General features: G+C 41.7%; 1 protein-coding gene across 2 annotated transcripts; it reads left to right on the top strand.

Annotated features, from left to right (window-relative positions):
- Positions 1-180: 180 nt before the first annotated feature.
- On the top strand, positions 181-17,874 carry EFCAB14 (EF-hand calcium binding domain 14). Of its 2 annotated transcripts, XM_075037051.1 has the most exons (12): positions 418-541; positions 820-954; positions 1,421-1,569; positions 4,853-4,998; positions 6,876-6,974; positions 11,274-11,384; positions 12,255-12,335; positions 13,209-13,400; positions 14,089-14,169; positions 15,404-15,515; positions 16,382-16,513; positions 17,368-17,874. In XM_075037051.1, exons 3-12 carry the CDS (start codon positions 1,515-1,517, stop codon positions 17,541-17,543), a joined length of 1,185 nt encoding a protein of 394 aa, XP_074893152.1. In that variant the 5' UTR covers positions 418-541; positions 820-954; positions 1,421-1,514; the 3' UTR covers positions 17,544-17,874. The 2 variants fall into 2 exon arrangements, with proteins under 2 accessions (XP_074893151.1, XP_074893152.1); XM_075037050.1 differs by lacking the exon at positions 820-954 and having other exon boundaries at positions 181-541.
- The last annotated feature ends 428 nt before the right edge of the window (positions 17,875-18,302 follow it).

Below are 18,302 nucleotides of genomic sequence, written 5' to 3'. Positions count from 1 at the left end.
GACCCCCGTGGAGGGCGCGCCTGGGCCTTTAAGCCCCGAGCGGGGCGGCCCCGCGGCGCCCAATGGGAGCGCGTCTTGCTGGCAGGTGGAGGGGCCGGGCGGCGGCGGGGCCGGGAGCAGCCATGGCGCGGGCGGGGCGGGCGGCGGCGGCAGTAGCAGCGGGGCCGGGCGTGCCGCCGCGGGGCCGGCCGGGGAGCAGCGGCCGCGGCCCCGCGGAGCGCCTGTAGCCGCGGCCGGGCCGCAGGCTGGCGAGCCGGGGCGCGCTGGCGGCGGCGGCGGAGGAAGAGGAGGAGGAGGAGGGGGGAGGCGGGAGCCAGCCGCCGGCCGCGCCGCCGCCGCTGCTGCTGCTGCCGCCCCACAAGAGGATGAAGAAGCGGAAGGAGCTGAACGCCCTCATCGGCCTGGCCGCCGACGGCCGCAGGAAGAAGCCCGCCAAGAAGGGCTCGGGCCACCGGCTGCTGCGCACCGAGCCGCCCGCCTCCGACTCCGAGTCCAGCTCCGAGGAGGACGAGTTCGCCGGGGCGCGGGGACGTTGCGGCAAGTGAGTCCCCCGGGCTGCCGCCGAGGCCCCGGCCCGGTCCTACCCGCCCGCCTGGGGCTCTGGCCACGGGCCTGCCGCGGCGGGAGCCCCTCGCCTCAGCGCCGGTCTCCGGGGTTTGTGGGGGTTTGTGGGGCGCTGGGGGCTGCCAGGACGGGCCTGGAGCCGCCCCGAGGGCGTCTGGCCCAACAGGTCGCCTGGCTGGGGGTAGGAGTGGATCTGAACCGCCCTCTGGCTTTCTTCTTACTGGTTTTTCTGTTCTGTGCTCACGGCGACTACAGTCCTTAGAGCCGCTCGGGGTCACTCGCTTGAAACGTTGAGCGCGTTTATCCGTGCGTGTTTCGGCGCAGCGCAGTCCTGCGCCTGCGAGCTGACGCAGGCTGGTCTTCTTGTGGACGTGATGTCGCTTTTTGCCGGTAAATAAACTTTTCGGTTGGGTCACAGCGTTATTAATGGGCCTCAAAGAATAACGAAAAGTAGGCACGTCACAGAGAAACTTAGGCTTTGGCAGTTTAGGATAGTCTAGAAGTGTTTGTCATAACATTATGGTAATAGCCTTTCTTGAAGCCTGCCTTCCAAGCTATCAAGCAGATGTTCCTAACATAAGTTTATGCGAGCAGAGCAGGAAATTTTAGTAAGGGAAACCTGACAGCTGCTCTTAAATATGCTAGATGTGCCTCCTGAGAATAAACTGAACAGAGAGTAATAGCCCTGATCTCACTGTAGAGCCTTATTTATTCTTGGAAGAGCTCTTGGTTAGCTCCTGTCAGCCAAAGCATGTACTGTTCTGGGGCTGTCCCTTACTTTTATAGAACAGCATTTAAAATAAAGTTTTCTAGGCACTGTTGAATATTCACAATCTGTTATGTTTGTTTTATCCAGGGGAGACTATCTACGATGCTGCAAATTCTGTTACCCATTGTGTGCGTTTGTCATTCTTGCCGCTTGTGTGGTAGCATGCGTTGGCTTAGTCTGGATGCAGGTGGCTCTCAAGGAGGATCTGGATGCAATAAAGGAGAAGTTTCGAACTAGTAAGTATAAACGTAACTATGCTATTTCACGTTTGCTTTGGGCAGTATGAAGAGCTTTAGTTACCTACCTGCTTATTCAAAGTCTGAAGGTACTGAATAGAAAAACTGCCCCTAAACTGAGGAGTCCTGTGGGCCAAAACCACTTGGAGGCTGGGTGAACCTAAGGCAAATGTTACATATTCTTGCCTGCTCTATACCTTCTGAGGAGCAGGGACACTGGATTAGGTGGGCCTGTAGTTGCTTGTATGTACATTTCTAAAATTCCTGACTTTCGTCTTGGGAGTGCTCTTTTCCAAAGGAAGCCCCTATTTAAAAAGAAGTTCTAATATGTAAAACAGTCTAGGGGATTTTGATGCATCCCTTAAAAAAATTAATGGAAAACAATCTTCTTGTTTTGAGCTCTTTTAAAAAACTCTAATGTTTGCTGTGGTGTTACTGCAATTTGAATATTGTTTCAGCATTACATTGTTTTCTTCGTGTTGGTGTGGAGTTACATCATGTTTAATACTTTGAAGTATGGAGTTAACATGAAGCATTTTGCTTGTAGGTCTCAGGTTTTCCCTGTCCATCTAGGATTTCAATATTATAACTTCTGTAGTGCCGAGGTATAACAAATGGTGAGATTTGCCTGTAATGTATGCTCTCGGTTCTCTATACCTTACCTCTGGACACAAGATATGTTTCGGTGCCTTATTTTAGTCGTGTTTAAAATCCTGTATATTGAAAAAGGCAAGGATAATCTGAGGATCTGTGTGAATGGAGCAGAAGAGAGTGAAGCTTAAGCATTCAGGTAGTCTCTAGCTGCTTCAGGAAAGCTAGGTAGTTACGTTTTGCCTGAGGCGCACTGCTGTTGAGTGTGGGTTTTGTCCCATTGCTTTGGTCTTCATCTTAGAATTTTTGTGCCTGGGACATGAAGATGACCTTAAAAATAAGGCTGGTGAAATCAGTTCAAAAATTAGCAGGCTGCTAGAGCTGGAGGTAAGCAGAGGGCTTGATTTGCTTGTGGTAAAAGAGGTATTGAGGAAATGTGTGTACAAATTCTTTGCTGTTGGTGTTCAGGGCTTCCTGTTCAGGCGTGTAACTCTGCTGTGAGGCAGGGAGTCCTCTGCCAAGGTGGAACCTGCTGGCTGGTGGGAGTGAGAGAAAGTGTTGTTGATAGATGTGCTTTTAATATTAACTGATACTGAACTCTGAAAGTCAGCTACAACTGGCGTCCGCTGGTTATGGAGGATACTTTCAGTTACGGGTGCTGCTTTGTAGCTGTGAGCGTACTGAATAGCTCAGGAGTAGCTGTTCCTGTGTTCTAGGTAAGCTGACTGCTGCTCTTCATGTACTGGTCTGGTTTAAGTATGTACTGGCAGTAAAAGTTTTGCACGATGACAACATTTGTTGGCTTGGGTGTAGTTAAGTTTCATCATTCCTGTTCTACATAGACCTCTTTGTTAAAGCAGTTGTTTTCTCTGAGGTTACTGTCTGGCAATTACATATGTGCTTGTTTTGTCCTAAATAGCTCTGATAGAAAAACCATGCATTTAATACTTTGTCTAGTGATAAAGTAGTCTCAGATTTCTTTGCCACTGTAATAGCATGCCTAGGAGCTGGATGGGAGCCTTGTAATGAGGCACAGCATTAAAAACAACAACAAAAAAAGCAGACAGCAAGAATAACCTGGTTCCAAAAGGTAACATTGTGCTTTGGTGAGGTGTGTGGGTGGGTGGAGAAACAAAGGCACGGATTCCGTCTGTCCTACAGCAATTTTGCCGAAAACCAAACCTTCTTCCTCTGAATCTTCATCCAGATTTTTTCCCCCTAAGAGCGGATTCCCATGGCAGTATTTGTTTGTTAATGTTCTGCCATCCTTTGAACAGACTGAGTATAGTATGAGTGCTTTTTAAGAGTAAGATACCGTTGCACCTAGTATGTTTGGGATAGGGGGAGGTCATTGTGGTGTTTCCCTTCAGTCGTTAGTAATGATGCTCAGAATGCTCATAGTACTTAACCTTCCTAGCACTGCAAAAAACCCTTAAGTGCGGTCTCGCTGTACACAGAGTGGCAAAACAAATGTCTGCAAGAGCCTCTGAAACATCAGATTCAGTGAGAACTGCTTGTGTCAAACGGACAATTAGCTCTCAGTCTGTTTTGGCTACAATACACCTTTCACGGTCTTACTGAACCAAAAGTGCTGTTTGGATCTTGGGTGATCAATGCAGGCTCCTCTGTACCTAGAAATGACTTTTAGGGCTCGCTTCAAGAAAAGCGAAGTGTTTTTTTGAAGATGCGTGCTTTCCAGCTGTGTGTATTGGGGCAAGCACTCCACAGGCATGAAGTGTTCCTGAAGGTTTCCCCTTTTGACCAGATGGGTCACCCATGGAAATTTGTTCTGGGAGCTGCCAGCAGCGTACCACGTAGATCCCACTGCTCTTGGAAGTCTAGTCTGAATGATGGCAGTTTGTTGTGGAGCCAGCTGGTGCTGTGTTACAGGGTGGAGGTGCAGGTTTTGGAGAACTCTGTTGTCTCCATCTCAAAACCTTTGTTTATTTGTTTCCCAGACCTAGGGATTTAGGATTGCCTAATAGTGCTTGCAGCTAAACAGCTTAGTCACTGCAGACCTGGAAGAGCTGCATTTCTGAGGCTCACTTGAATTGGTTTGAGCTGCGTGTTTCCCCCTTCCTGTAGTATTAATTGCAGTAAAAACTGACTTTATTTCCAAGGGCCTTGTTTACTGATTTGTTTACCAACAGATGTTAGTGTGTAAGCTTATATGTTTTTTTCGTTGTCCTTCTGTCACACGGAACAACTGTAATCATGTTAATCTCTTTGGAATTCACTTCATCGTCAGCAGCCCCTTTGCAGTCTTGAAAAGGGCACTGAGGTTCATTTCACATACCTCCTTTGCCCTGGTACTGTTGGCAGTTCTTATTCACAGTCCCATTACTGTTTCATGTTCCTCTGTGAAAGCAATGCAAAATAACTGCACTAAATAAAGACCTGCTGAGGCTTAGCCAGAATGACAGTACTATTGCAAAGTGTTAAATTTAGTACGGTCTCTCTGGGTTCTCTCTGTAGACATTAGTCCTCTTAAAACAAAAAAGAGCTGTCATTCTGAACAAACGCTTAATTCTGAATTGGCAATAAAGCCATATGTAGAAACTGTTACTGCCTTCTTTCACTGCTGTAGATGTTGCTGCTTGTAATTTGTTTTCTGCCTTTCAATGTTGTTTACCCAGACTTTTGGGTTTTTTTAAAACACATGTAATTATTTTTTCTTTTTTTTTTTTTTTAGTGGAATCTAATCAGAAGACATCATTCCAAGAAATTCCTAAACTGAATGAAGATTTGGTGCAGAAGCAAAAGCAACTAGAACAAATTGAGACTGGAGAACTGGGGCTAAATAAAATTTGGATAAATATCACAGAGATCAATAAACAGGTGAGAGGGATCAGTGCTTGGTTTTGAAAAATAATAAAATATTCCATTCAAATTTATTTTTACAGAAATTAATTTCAAGTGCAATGCTGAGCTTTTAGCTAAGGACTTCTGTGACCATATGCTAAACTTTTATTTTTAAAGTTAAAATGGAATATAAGCCTCATTATTAAACAAGCAAAAAAAGTTTGAGGATCTGGTTCGACTGGAGAGTGATTGCAAACAGGAGAAATTATGTTACTGGTAGAAGGACTTCAGGCAGAACTTGAAAGAGTCTGAGAACTGTGCAGTTCTTAATTTTCCTGCTAAATAATTGTGACGCTTATGATGAGAGATTTGACATTTCAAATTTCTCAGAGTGTCTGCAAACGTTTCATAAGCATGAGAAGAGTTACCTGAATCACTACGAGTTCATGTTGCTGCAAATGAAGTACTGGTGTCTTGTGAATATAAAATCTGCTAATACACACTCGGAATCTGAGCTGGTGTAAATCTTAGCTCTGTTTATGCGACTAGAACTAAGCCACTTAACAGAAAGCTGTTTCCTCAGCTGCTGTATTAACTCAGGCTTCAATCAAAGCATCCAGCAAGGCTGTTATTGAAATTCTTGCCTCTGAGGGTAAAAGTTCAGAGCTGCTCACATTTAGTGGTATCAAGAGGTGTGTGTGGGGAAACCCTCCTTGACACTGGTGCTTTGGGTTTAATTTTTATGAGTACTGAGGTTCCTGCTCAGATTGTTTTTTCTTCAGTCCCATGCAGTGGTTAAGTGCTTAATGAGGCATATAAATATGTTTGAAAATTTGACTTGCTTTCTTTAGCATCTGACAGTATGCATTATCCACTGATCTTTAGGTGCTTCATTAAACTTTTAAAACGCTGTCATCTGCACCTGGATGTTAAAGATACTTGCACATGGTTCTTGCAGGCCCTCAAGTTACTGCAGGGTCTGGTTACAGTCTGAGCCAGCTCTTCTGGGAATCAAAATTTAGTTACTGGATTTTTTCTATGAATTGTTGGGATGTGCTGCTGGGAGTCATTTCAGCCAATATTCACAGCTGTGGAACCAGAGACTCTGCACTGCAGCTGATCAACATGGGCCTAATGTAAAATTAGGATCTTGCCCATTTCCTCAGCTTGCGAAACAACTTTTTTTTTTTTTATAACCAGAATAAAGTGGGTTTTATCTGCTCTACTTTTGTGTTGTCAAATGTGGGAAGAAATTACTTTTCTTTGTTTTGACTACTGATGGCTACAAATTATCTTGAAGTGATGGTGTTAGCAGTTAATGACTAGCATGTAGTTGGAATGAATAAGTAATCTTGAAGACCCATTGAACAACTTGCTGTCTGGGTCAAACAGTTGACAGAAATTGAGCTAACCCGCTGTACCTAGATTGTCACTCTTCCATTTCTGTAGCAGAAGGTTTGGGTGATACGTGCAACTTCTTTGCCTGTCACTCAACTAGAGAAGTTGTATGGTTTTGCTGGGTTTTGCCAGGCAGGTTTGATTGCTAAATACAGGAGTGGATGACTGTTTCTTACACGTAAGGGCTTGTTGCACAATTTTTTAAATCTTTCATGGGCAACAGCCTCTCTCTAAGGGGATGAATGTAAAATGGGCAGAGGGTGCCTTATTGAAAAGAAGGGGCTTCTATGGCTTTCAGTTAAAAAAAAAAAAAAATCTTCTGTTGCAATAGGCAGAATATTTTTAATGTAGCCTAGGCAGGATTTCTAAACTAGAGACAGGTATGTTTTGTATGTGTGTACATACATAATTTTGTCTTGCCTTATGTTTTAATGTTATGAATTAAGTCATAATACTGGGGAAGGTCAGAATCAGGATTATGTTGACTAATTCTAAATATTCCTCTTTGGTTTTAGATATCACTATTAACCTCAACAGTAAATCATCTCAAAAACAACATAAAGTCTGCTTCTGATCTGATTTCTCTTCCTCTCACAGTAGAAAAACTTCAGAAGGCAAGTACTGTAAATGTGGCTATTGCTAAATGCATTCTGTGCTGCTAAGCTGCAACTGGGCTCTTGGGGACAGAAGTGACAACAGGAGTTACCTGAATTGCATGTGAGGAATATTTGCTTCTCTTGTTTTTAAATCGGACTTCATGTACTTGATATTGTATGGTCCTACGATAACGTATGGCAGGTAGAAAATTTGAAGGCCTTGTTTGTCCCTTTCTGGAGATTCATTTGTTTGTATTGTGTTGTCACTTCTTTACCTTGGACCTCATCTTTCTGGTTGCTTTCCCTCAGGCTGCTAATCTTAATATCATTTAAGACACTTGCAAAAAGTCTGTCTACAGTTTTACAACTCTGCTTGCGATAGGTGGTTTGTTTAACTTTTTTTAATTGGAAAAGAAAATGGATTGCTTTCTGGAAAACTTCCTCATCTTCAGCAGTATATAGTTCTACATCTGGCTCTGCATTTACAGTCTTGAGGCAGGTAGGGGTCTAACTTGGGAGCAGTGGGCCTGGAACATTAGCATGGGAGCTTTCTTGGTGTTCAGTACACACACAGCAAAACATGAATTGTACTGGGATGGTTTTCTGACGATCGCTTGAAAGATGGGTGACACAAGGTTACTTCTAAAGTGACTTCTGTTAATACAGTGTCTTACTGTGTGCCTTAGCTGAGCATTCTTTACCAAAGAACTGTCCTGTTTATTTTGGTAAAAAGAATGGCTTGTTGAAACTTCCCCGGCTCTTCCATGGCAGTTCTGTTTATTTAGCAATAAATATTTATATTGGGCTAACACCTAATGTCAGTCCAGTCTTTGTAGCTTTTATGGGTTTCCACTTTTCATTTCCTATCCCTACAAAATTAATGTATAATCAACAAGCTAGTCATATGCAAAGCAATTAGCGTGGTTTGGCTGATCAGGCTGACAGGATTTCTTCTTCTGGGAGGAGTACGAAGCTATTTCCTAAGCTTCTAATTTGCTGTTATGAGCATGCTGGATTTGCACTGTGTCATATCAGAAGTAAGTCTTAAGGCAGTACCTAGTCTGGAACCCGCACCTACTTTATTTTTGTATATATATATATAAAAATATATATATAAAAATCACACATATAATATAGAAAAACCTTGTTTTCATCTTTCTGCCTTCAGTACTGTCAGGACAAAGTGTTGGTGTCAACAGGTTTCAGCTTGCAGTGATCTCCTGAACAGCAAGGCTTTTTCATTTTGAAATAAGTCCATCCTGGGTCACATTTTGTGAAAATCAAAGATCTTGGGAACTCTTGAGTTCTTTCCAGTCTCTGCTGTTGAGTCTAAGTAAGGTGTTAGATGTGGCATCTGTTTCCACTGCTCTCTTGATGCCATCTTGCTTGCATTTATGTTTTAGAAGATTGATATAATAAAAACAGACCTGGAATCCTTCCAGGAGGTATATTGCAAGGTGTTGAGTATAGAAAAACTATTCAGAGGTTTAAATACAATAGTTTTAATGGTTTGTAAGTGTCATGCTAATGGAAAGCAATAGGTTTCAAGACTTGGACTTCTTTTTGACCTCTGTGTGCATGCTGCACTACCTCCTGTCACACAGGAGAACTTCAGTGGCTGTAGGTGGGTAGTGTGGCTTTTGATAGGCCTGGTGAAAAATCTTGTGCTCAGTTGTCCTTTGCATCGAACTGTCTTTGGAATTACCTGCCTTTCTTGGAGGAAACCATCTAGCAGCAGTCCTAGCTAACCAGGGAGGTCGCAGTTGACTGGAGGTTAGCAAATGTGACGCCCATCTACAAGAAGGGCTGGGAGGAGGATCTGGGGAACTACAGGCCTGTCAGTCTGACCTCAGTGCTGGGGAAGGTTATGGAGCACATTATCTTGAGTGCCCTTGCACGGCACGTACAGGACAACCAGGTGATCAGGCCCAGCCAACATGGGTTTACGAAAGGCAGGTCCTGCTTGACTAACCTGATCTCCTTCTATGACAAGGTGACCCGCTTAGTGGATGAGGGAAAGGCTGTGGATGTTGTCTGCCTCGACTTCAGTAAAGCCTTTGACACCGTTTCCCACAGTATTCTCCTGGAGAAACTGGCTGGTCATGGCTTGGGTGGGTGTACTCTTTGCTAGGTAAAAAAATGGCTGGGTGGCCAAGCCCAGAGAGTTGTGGTGAATGGAGTTAAATCCAGTTGGCAGCCGGTCACAAGTGGTGTTCCCCAGGGCTCAGTACTGGGGCCAGTTCTGTTTAGTATCTTTATCAATGTTCTGGATGAGGGGATGGAGTGCACCCACAGTAAGTTTGCAGACTACACCAGTTGGGAGGGAGGGTTGATCTGCTTGAGGGAAGGCAGGCTGGATCGATGGGCTGAGGCCAATTGTATGAAGTTCAACAAGGCCAAGTGCTGGGTCGTGCACTTTGGTCACAGCAACCCCATGCAGTGCTACAGGCTTGGGGAAGAGTGGCTGGAAAGCTGCCTGGCAGAAAAGGACCTGGGGGTGCTGGTTGACAGCCGGCTGAATATGGGCCAGCAGTGTGCCCAGGTGGCCAAGAAGGCCAATGGCATCCTGGGTTGTATCAGAAATAGTGTGGCCAGCAGCACTGGGGAAAGGATTGTCCCCCTGTACTCGGCACTGGTGAGGCTGCACCTCAAATACTGTGTTCAGTTTTGGACCCCTCACTACAAGAAAGACATTGAGGTGCTGGAGCATGTCCAAAGAGGGGCAACGAAGCTGGTGAAGGGTCTAGAGAATAAGTCCTATGAAGAGCAGCTGAGGGAACTGGGGTTGTTTAGGCTGGAGAAAAGGAGGCTGAGGGGAGACCTTATCGCCCTCTACAACTGCCTGAAAGGAGGTTGTAGCGAGGTGGGTGTCCTTCTCTTCTCCCAAGTAACAAGTGATAGGACAAGAGGAAATGGCCTCAAGTTGAACCAGGGGAGGTTTAGATTGGATATTAGGAAAAACTTCACCAAACAGGTTGTCAAGCATTGGAACAGACTTCCTGGGAAAGTGGTTGAGTCACCATCCCTAGAGGTATTTAAAAGATGCGTGGATGTGTAGAGATATGATTTAGTGGTGGACTTGGCAGTGTTAGGTTAGCGGTTGGACTCAATGAACTTAAAGGTCCTTTCCAACCTAAGTGATTCTATGATTCTATGAAAAGGCTGCTCTACTTAGAGTAGGATTTTGGTTTCTTAAGCCTTTTTCCCTGTAGGCACTGTTCCTGAAAATGGGGAGCTGCCTGCTAGTGTTAGTCCTGAAGGACTACTGAAGGGGTTCCTCTTGGACAGCAGCTTTTGTTCAGGCTGATGAAAGGTGCTAAAGGTATCCTGAGGTCCTCCAGGGCGGAGAGATTGCTTTCTGAACCTGTGTTCAGACTTGCAAAATGAAGAGCTGGAGGAAGATTTGTGTGGCTATCATTTGAATATAGTGTGGGTAGCTAGAGGGTCACTTCAGTGCCTTAAGAGCTTATGAACATAATAGGGTCGTAGGAAAAGGGGATTTTTAGACGGGTTCTGTTTGTTTTAATGATCAAAGAAAGTATTTAAAATGGAATGAGAAGCATAGGGGCATGCTCTGTCTCATTACTGTAACTTCCACTAGTGTTTATGCATGTCCTAGCTAACAATCTGACTCTAGGTGCTATGCTGTCAGCTGCTAAAACACCAGTGCAGCTTTACAGAATAGTTACTTTCTAAAGTTAGAGTTGGGCGTGAAGACAAGGGAAGGATGAGACGGGAGTAGTCAGAAGCAAAGGTAGCTGTCAGAGCACACTGACTGTACCTGCAGAATTCACGGGGTTTTTCCTGATGCTTCAGAGCTATTCTTTCATCTTAAAAAAGGCAATGCTTTCTTGAAAATCTGCAACCTTTGGCAGACTAGTTTTGCCGCATGTGATGCGTAGCCCTGAAAGACAATTAAGGCTGGATAAATCAGTGATGTCAGCATCCTTGTATTCAATACAAATACTCCATGTAGAGAGAGGAGGTAAGATGTCTTCATGTCAGGATTTTTTTTTTTAATTAATGCCAGAACACTTATATTGTTTTGGGAGTGGGAGCAGCAAACCTGTAATTTTGGTTATCTAGCTTAAGTTGTCATAGTGTAGAGTGTGTCTTTGTTTATTGGCCTGGAGATGCGATGGGTATAATTCACAGTTTTGTCTGCAAAGAAAGTTCTGAATACTTCAAATTCATGTGCATATTTTTGTGGCAGTCTGCCTGTAGTTTCCCTAACAAAACACTGTGTTGAGCAGATTGAAACTTTGGGACAGTGCAGTATGAGGAAGGCTGAGATTTTTGTCATCTTCTTTATTCCAGACTGTAGCAAACATAGGTAGCACCCTTACCAGTGTTTCTCATGATGTTGAAAATATACAGACAGCTATTGAAGAATACAAGAAATCCGTAGAAATACTCCAGAATGATGTGGTAAGAAAATGTACTGATTTAACATTGCGTTTTAACAGTTACCTGCCTAATATGAAGCAAGTTTAAGAACTGTGTGGAGTTCTGCCTTATGTCTTCAAAATACTTTTGAAGTTTCAGGAGGTGCTGGTTGGTACATTAATGAGCTAATCTTCTAATCCCTGTGTGGCACCTCCTATATGGTACCGAGTATGTATTTCTCTGGAGCCAGAATTGTTGGTGCCTGCTACACTGCAGATTTTTGCTTCCTACTACACAGATGTGGAGCCTTGGGAATCTCTGCTTCTGTGTGATGCAGGGTACTGCTTATGGTAGCTGTCAGCACTGTCTTAGGATTGGGGATGGTGGAAGCATTGAGATAGTTTGTTGGTTGAATTAAGGATGCATATAAGGATGAAATTACTGGCCATCTTTACCAGAAACTACTCACTGTATTTATACTGACCTCTCACTTGGAGTTAACAAATTGAGCCAATAATTAAAGTTTTTCAGCTAAACTGCAATATAGCATTACTTTAATAGGAATACTTGCAGACAAAATTTAGATTAGGCACATTATAAAACTTGATTCAGCCAGTGGGTGCTACGAAAACATTGCAGATATGGCAGTGTGTATGGTAGCAGTGAAATTTGTATCATAATACTTCATTAAAGGGAGAAGCGCTAATTACAAGGGTTTAATTAAAATAAATTTGGACCTTAGGTGTTTGAAGGAGAAAACTCTGTATTAGCCTAGTTAAAATACTGCATGCCCAACAGACATGGGTGACTATAGTTGTTGCAAAACATCCTTGGCTACAGCCTGCCAGTTATTAAAAGCTTAGTACTTTTTTACAAGCATTTGGTAACGTAATTTTCTGCTTCTTTCCTTAGAAGGAATTAAAACAGATACCTTCACTTCCTTCCACTATTGTGCCACGGACTGAGAGAAATCAGACTGAAAATTGCAAAAAGGTATTTTTCTCCCTTGCACGGGGAATATTGTTACAATTATCACTGGTATGTAGCTTTTCTGTGTGTTTTGCAGTACTGTATTGTACAAAAAAAGTACGTTTTTTATCATGACAATACAGATAGCATCTTTCAGAACAAAATACAAGATAGTTTTGCTGTGGTTTCTTCCTGCGTATGTGCAAACAGGGAAGTACCCTGGTCTGAGAGTACTTTTTTTTGTGCTCTAACTGGGTGAGGAGTAAAAAGGCTGAAATTAATATCTAACAAATTATAGGTGTACTTTGCTCATGTAAATGGAAATGAGTTAAAGGCTTTTTATGGAATGGATTTTATGGCAGGTACTTGCCAATCTGATCAAATTTGGGAGTGGCATGTATTGACTCACCCTCAATATAATGAGGTGTGGAAAGCAGGGATTCAGCAACCAAAAAAAAAAAAAATAATAATGTGTGGGTGTTTAGCTGAATGGGTTGGAATGGAATGACTGCATTTATTTACACTTAATACAGTCGATATCTTCCTCAAAAATGAATCTTGTGTATAAATATCCCTAGTACATGCTTTCTTGGGAAAAATCGTTGGTGTGGTTACTAAGCTTGCCCCTGGAAAATTAAATGAATAGGCTTTCTGTGTTTGCTGGCACAGCTGAAGTGATTACATTAGCAACAAAGAGGTTAGTCCTGAGGAAGAATTTCAGTTTCAGACTTTGAAAGCTGGAATAACTTTCTGGAAGCTTCCAGTTGGATGTTTTCAGTGGTGTCGGTGGAGAGCCAATCTGAAGTCCGCCCAGTTAAATTGGGTCAGTCACCGTGTTGTTAATAGCAAGAGCACTGCAGAGGTTGAGTAAACTGACGTGCTGGTTTTATATTTCAGGAAAGCCAGTCACTGCATGCAGCTTTGGAAGAGCTAAATAATACTGTAGTGGTGTACCAAAAGTTGAATGACATCAAGCTTCTAAATGTGGATTCAGCCATTGGTAACCTTAGCCGGAGGGTTATGCTGTTAGAAAACTCTCCCCTTGCTGTGAATAATCTGGACAAAAGAGAGAACTTGTCTACCAATGTGGTAAGTATTTGATGACTAAGGGTGTCTACTCAGGCTAGTAGTTTCAATACTTTGTATATACTACAGATAGAGCTTTTCAAACCTAACTGAGGAAAATGTCAGAGTGAAACTTGAGACACTTAGGATTTATTTTTAAAAGGCTGGAATTTGTTCCACGTTTCTGAACAGGTAACCAACGTTAAGAGTATCTCTGAAGTAGTCATTTCTTCTCTACAGAATCTACAGAAAAATATCCAAAACACTCTGACGTTTAAGACTTAGGTGACTGCTTAATGGGGCAGGGTTCACAAACCTCTTTAACTGTGTTTTGGGAAGGCACTCTGACACAGATCTGTTAAGACCACTGAGAAGCTAGGTGGGCCTCTGGATTGTTCAGTGGTGCTTAAATGCTAACAAAAAAAGCTAAAAAAAATATTTTAATATTAAATATGTTTGTAAATCCTTCCATTGCTTTCTGTATGCCATACTGGGCCCAGTCTCTGGGAATGTGTTCTGTATGTTTAGCAATAAGGAACATGCTGACGTTGCTGTGGTAGATTACATAAGCCACTGTCTTCATGTTTATTCTAGAATATATTTGTTCTTTTTTTTTCCTGCTTCATGCCTGCCGAATTTGAAGGAAAGAGACTCTATTGTAGAAAATAATAAGCACATGAATAAACTCGGCCCTCCTCCATTTTTCCTGTAGGCGAATGATGCAACTACCTCTCTAAAAGCAGAAAATGAAGATCAACTAGATAATGAAACTCATTCAAATAAAGAACTGAAGGTAAAGTAAGGAAACACAAATTACACTGAAATAGTAGAGCCATTCTCTTTATAATTATGTTTTAAATGAGACTTAATTGAGGAAAGATCTACAAGCAGGCTAATCTGATCAAGTTTCTTTTGAAAGTCCAGAGTAGGAGGACAGCTTATCCACCCCATTTTGAGGACAGGAAGTCAATTAGGATGGAAGAAAAGTTGGAATAGATTAAAGTCTTGCCATTCTGACTATGTATGGGATATCATAGCAGAGCTGCTGCAGTATCCTTCCATGCAGCTGAAAGAATCTTGGGAGGTTCAGACCATGGTCCAGTGGAACAGGGGGCTCTGGCAGCCAGCTCATTTGAGTACCCATTGCCATGCTCTCAGCAAAGCTAGCCCAACTGTTGTGGGTTCACACCACAAATGTGGTTACGGTATTTATCCAGGTTTAAAAACTTTCTTGGGTTGACTTAGAGAAACTTTGCACCAGTGGAATCTAGGAATTAATGAAAGCTGCATTTCAGTAATGATCTGATGACTGGCTGCAAGCGAGTTTAACAGACTAACTGAATGGCCAAATTGTGGGCTGGGGATAAGAGGCGGCGTTGTTGAGGTTAGTTTCCATCTTCTGGAAAGAAGGCAGGTGGGTGAAGTGGCTACACTGTCAGTTCCAGGCTTGGATTGATGTGAACTCAACCTATCATCTGGAACCTACTCATAAAGAGGGCAAAGGAGCTCCAGACTGAAAAATGGGATGGTTTTACTTTGACAGAGATATAGTGACTCCTGCACTAAGGTAGTCAGTTCTGCAGACAAACATTTGAAACAGTTGTGCAATTCAATGTATAAACGTTCACTCCAAGTATGATTATATTACAATTTTTCAGAGTCTTGCTCATTTATCTAAGAAATACAGAAATGTCACATTTTTTTTTTTAAATTGGTGTCTGCAAAATAGTTGAATAGTTGCCTGCTTTTCAGGTTGAGGTACTGATTCTATTGGTTTTTTACAGGCCATGTGAATTTATTCCTTACATCTTTCCATAGTGGTTTGTTGTTGTTGTTTTTTGTTTGGTTGGTGGTTTTGGTTTTTTTTTGACTTTTAAAATCTTGTTTATCACTTTTAAACTTGGATCAGCCTGGAGACCTCCAAGTCACACAAAAGTACTTAGGTATTTTAAGTTAATTCTTTTCCTGATCATCTCTGTCTGCTGATGGGGTGCTTTTTAAGAATTTTTTTTTTTCTACATATGCAGGAAACAGGACCTAGAGATTCTCAGGTATCAAAACTAAAAGAGAAGCTTCAGCTGATCAGTGCTCTCACAGGCAAGCCAGAAAATGACAAACCCATTGAGACATCAAAGAATGGTAAGAACATGTTAAAATAGTTATTCCTAACGTGAAAGTTCCCTGTCTAATTCAAAGAATAACTAATGAAGGTGGATAATTTAGACTGTTCCTTAAGATTTTGGTGAAGATTATTTCAGTTAAAGTGGTAGGAAGCTGATGGCTCTAAAACAGAAAACTATGTATGACTACAAAAGTTTGAAGGTGACTTTCCATGTGTATAGCAGGATGCACATGCATCAATAGCTTGTATTTAAAGGCATACCTGTAGAAACTTATACCCAGTAACATCTATTTTTGCTTTTTCGAAAAATCCAAGTGTAACGTAGAGGAAAGGTCTGTGTGTCTTTTGACTTGTCTCAGTTCTGCACTTTTGCTGTATACGTTCAGTTAGGGCTGAAGATAAGATTTGAAATACTTCATTACAGTAGAACTGTGCTTGCTGTTAATTTGCTAAGCTGCAACTGGGAAGTTTAGACCTTGCTCTTGGGGAAGATAGATACCTGCATTGACAAGGTGAAAACAACCCAGGTGGGCAGATGTAATTTTCTTAATAAAGATTTGTTCAGCGCTTTCAGACTGGGAAGTAGAAAGCACTTCCAAGACATTCTTTCTATGGGATTTACAAATACACTTCTAGTACAGTATGAATGATTAAAGCTGCATAACTGTCCAAAACCAAGTTTCCTTCCTTCTGTTCTTCCAGTTATTGATAAAAGGGGCAACAGTGCTGTATTCTGAAACAATTTTGCGGCATTCTTATGCTATATAGCATCTGTAATGAAAAAAAAAAAAAATTAAAAAATTCATTAGTTTTATCGGATTTTTTTTCTGCTAACTGTAATTCTGTGGAATTAGTAAGACTAACAGAAATTGTTTTATAACAGTTGAAAGTAGTCTGAGTACTACAGCAAAGCCCACAGACCTTTCAAGGCTGGCTTCAAGGTCAGCTGATGACATCACAGAGAGTAATGGACAGCTGAGACATCTGTCCTTACCAGGAATTTCCAGCATCAGAGGTATGTCCTTTCTAGGCTGACCTTTTCTTTTTCTGAATATTTCATGCAAATCTTTAGGAGATGAAAAGTATAAATGGAATTATTACATTATAGCGTGTCTGGGCATTCTGGGAAAAATTAGGTCAATTTTAAAAGCTTGACAACTATGGACTTTAAAAAAAGGTAATTTAAAAAAAAAACTAAAAGAAAAGAATAGCACTTAAAAGAAAAGAACCTGGGATTTAAACAGGAGCGTGCATTATAAGTGAATTATAATTGTTTTGAGTGCCAAAGTATTATACCAAGTGCCCCAGAGATTGGGAGGGAAGTCAAGGGCAGAATTAGGGTGCTGAAGGAAAATGAAGTAGGTGTGAGTGTGTATGTTTTGTGTTTCTTTTTCTTTGTATATTTTTTTTAAGAGAATACTGCCTGCTCAAATGAATGATTTCTGGATCTTGCTGTTCAGTCTTTTCAGCTACTGAAAGGGCAATGCTTTGCATCAGGAAATGAATAGACACTTTTCCCTTTATATTATCTGTGCTGTTGGTATAGCAACAGTCATTCAGAGCTTGCTTTTGTGGAGGATAACTGCATCTGTATGCAGTTAGTGGCTGTAGAATGGGTTATTAGTTGTGGCCAGAAATAGGGATTACTTTTTTCAGATTTGATGTAATTTAATCCAGAAATGTTAGTGCTTTTTTCTCCTAAACTGTTACTGACAGCTTGCGACAACGCAGAAGGCAAACTACGTACTTGGGGAAGCTTTATTTAATTACTAGGTAGTAAGACATAGTGCAGTAAAACTGGAGGGGCAGCTTATAGGATATTCCTGTGTAATTAAAGGAACTACTTCTCAATCCTTGTTCTCTTTGCAGATCTTCAGAATTTGTTTGAAAAAGCAACTGAAGATACTGGTGGAAAACTATCATATGAAGATCTTCAAAAGCTGCTTGGCTCTACAGCCCAAGAGTCACAGAGCTTTAAGAAATTTGACACAGATGGAGATGAGAAATACTCATTACAAGAACTGAGATTAGCATTAGGTGTATAGGATATATATTTAGAAATGTGATATCAATGGATGCTACTGTAGCTAAAGGAAACTACGGGACATGAAAAACTATGTCTGCACTTTTCCAGTGTTTTACTGATCTTTGGAGCTAAATTACTGTACACATTGCCACCTCTTTTTTCGTTTGCATTTATTGAAGAGAAATTTACAAATTTATATGTCGATAGGACATAATATTGGGACTGTGTTAAAATCCAGAAAATTCCCAAAGTTGGAAACATTTTCCCCTCATTGTTTCCCTTTCAAGGGACTTCTTGTTTTTAATTTAAAATGTGTACATACTAAAATAAAAGTATGGTTTTATATTTCACTGAAATTTGCCTTAAATTAGAGAGCTGCACTTTATGTAGAGCAGAAGGAAATCTGTCTTGTAAAGATGGGCTGCTTCTGCTTGTAAATATTTGAGACAGAGTAAATTATGCATATTTAAGGGGAAGTTTGTGTCAGGAGATGTGTTGGTAATAAGCTGTTTACAATGAGAGGCTGAGCCTAAAAGGGATGGTTAAGAGCTTCAGCTAAACTTCTAATTTTGATGAAGTATATCCATGAATGAGTTTGGACTCAGTCAGAGGAAAACAGGAGTGGTAAATCATGCCCATCTATATAGCAGGATTTATTTTTAGAGGGAAGAGTTGAAAGTTTTTATATCATAAGCCTACAGGAGCAATTACCTACCAAGTGCTTGGGTTTTCACTTCAGCATTCTTTTAGCTTTGCTGTATTGCATCCAGGTTACATT

This window comes from Buteo buteo, chromosome 10 (assembly GCF_964188355.1).
Source record: "Buteo buteo chromosome 10, bButBut1.hap1.1, whole genome shotgun sequence".
NCBI lineage: Eukaryota > Metazoa > Chordata > Aves > Accipitriformes > Accipitridae > Buteo > Buteo buteo.
The sequence above is the reverse complement of the archived record's forward strand: the minus strand, read 5'-3'. Positions and strand labels throughout refer to the sequence as shown.

What these genes read in the sequence shown, in the direction of transcription:
- EFCAB14 (XM_075037050.1), top strand. Translation starts at nt 366, where the DNA reads ATGAAGAAGCGGAAGGAGCTGAACGCCCTCATCGGCCTGGCCGCCGAC. An exon ending in TCACAGAGATCAATAAACAG is followed by an intron (nt 4,999 to 6,875) that starts GTGAGAGGGATC and finishes CTTTGGTTTTAG; the next exon opens with ATATCACTATTAACCTCAAC. An exon ending in CAGTAGAAAAACTTCAGAAG is followed by an intron (nt 6,975 to 11,273) that starts GCAAGTACTGTA and finishes TCTTTATTCCAG; the next exon opens with ACTGTAGCAAACATAGGTAG.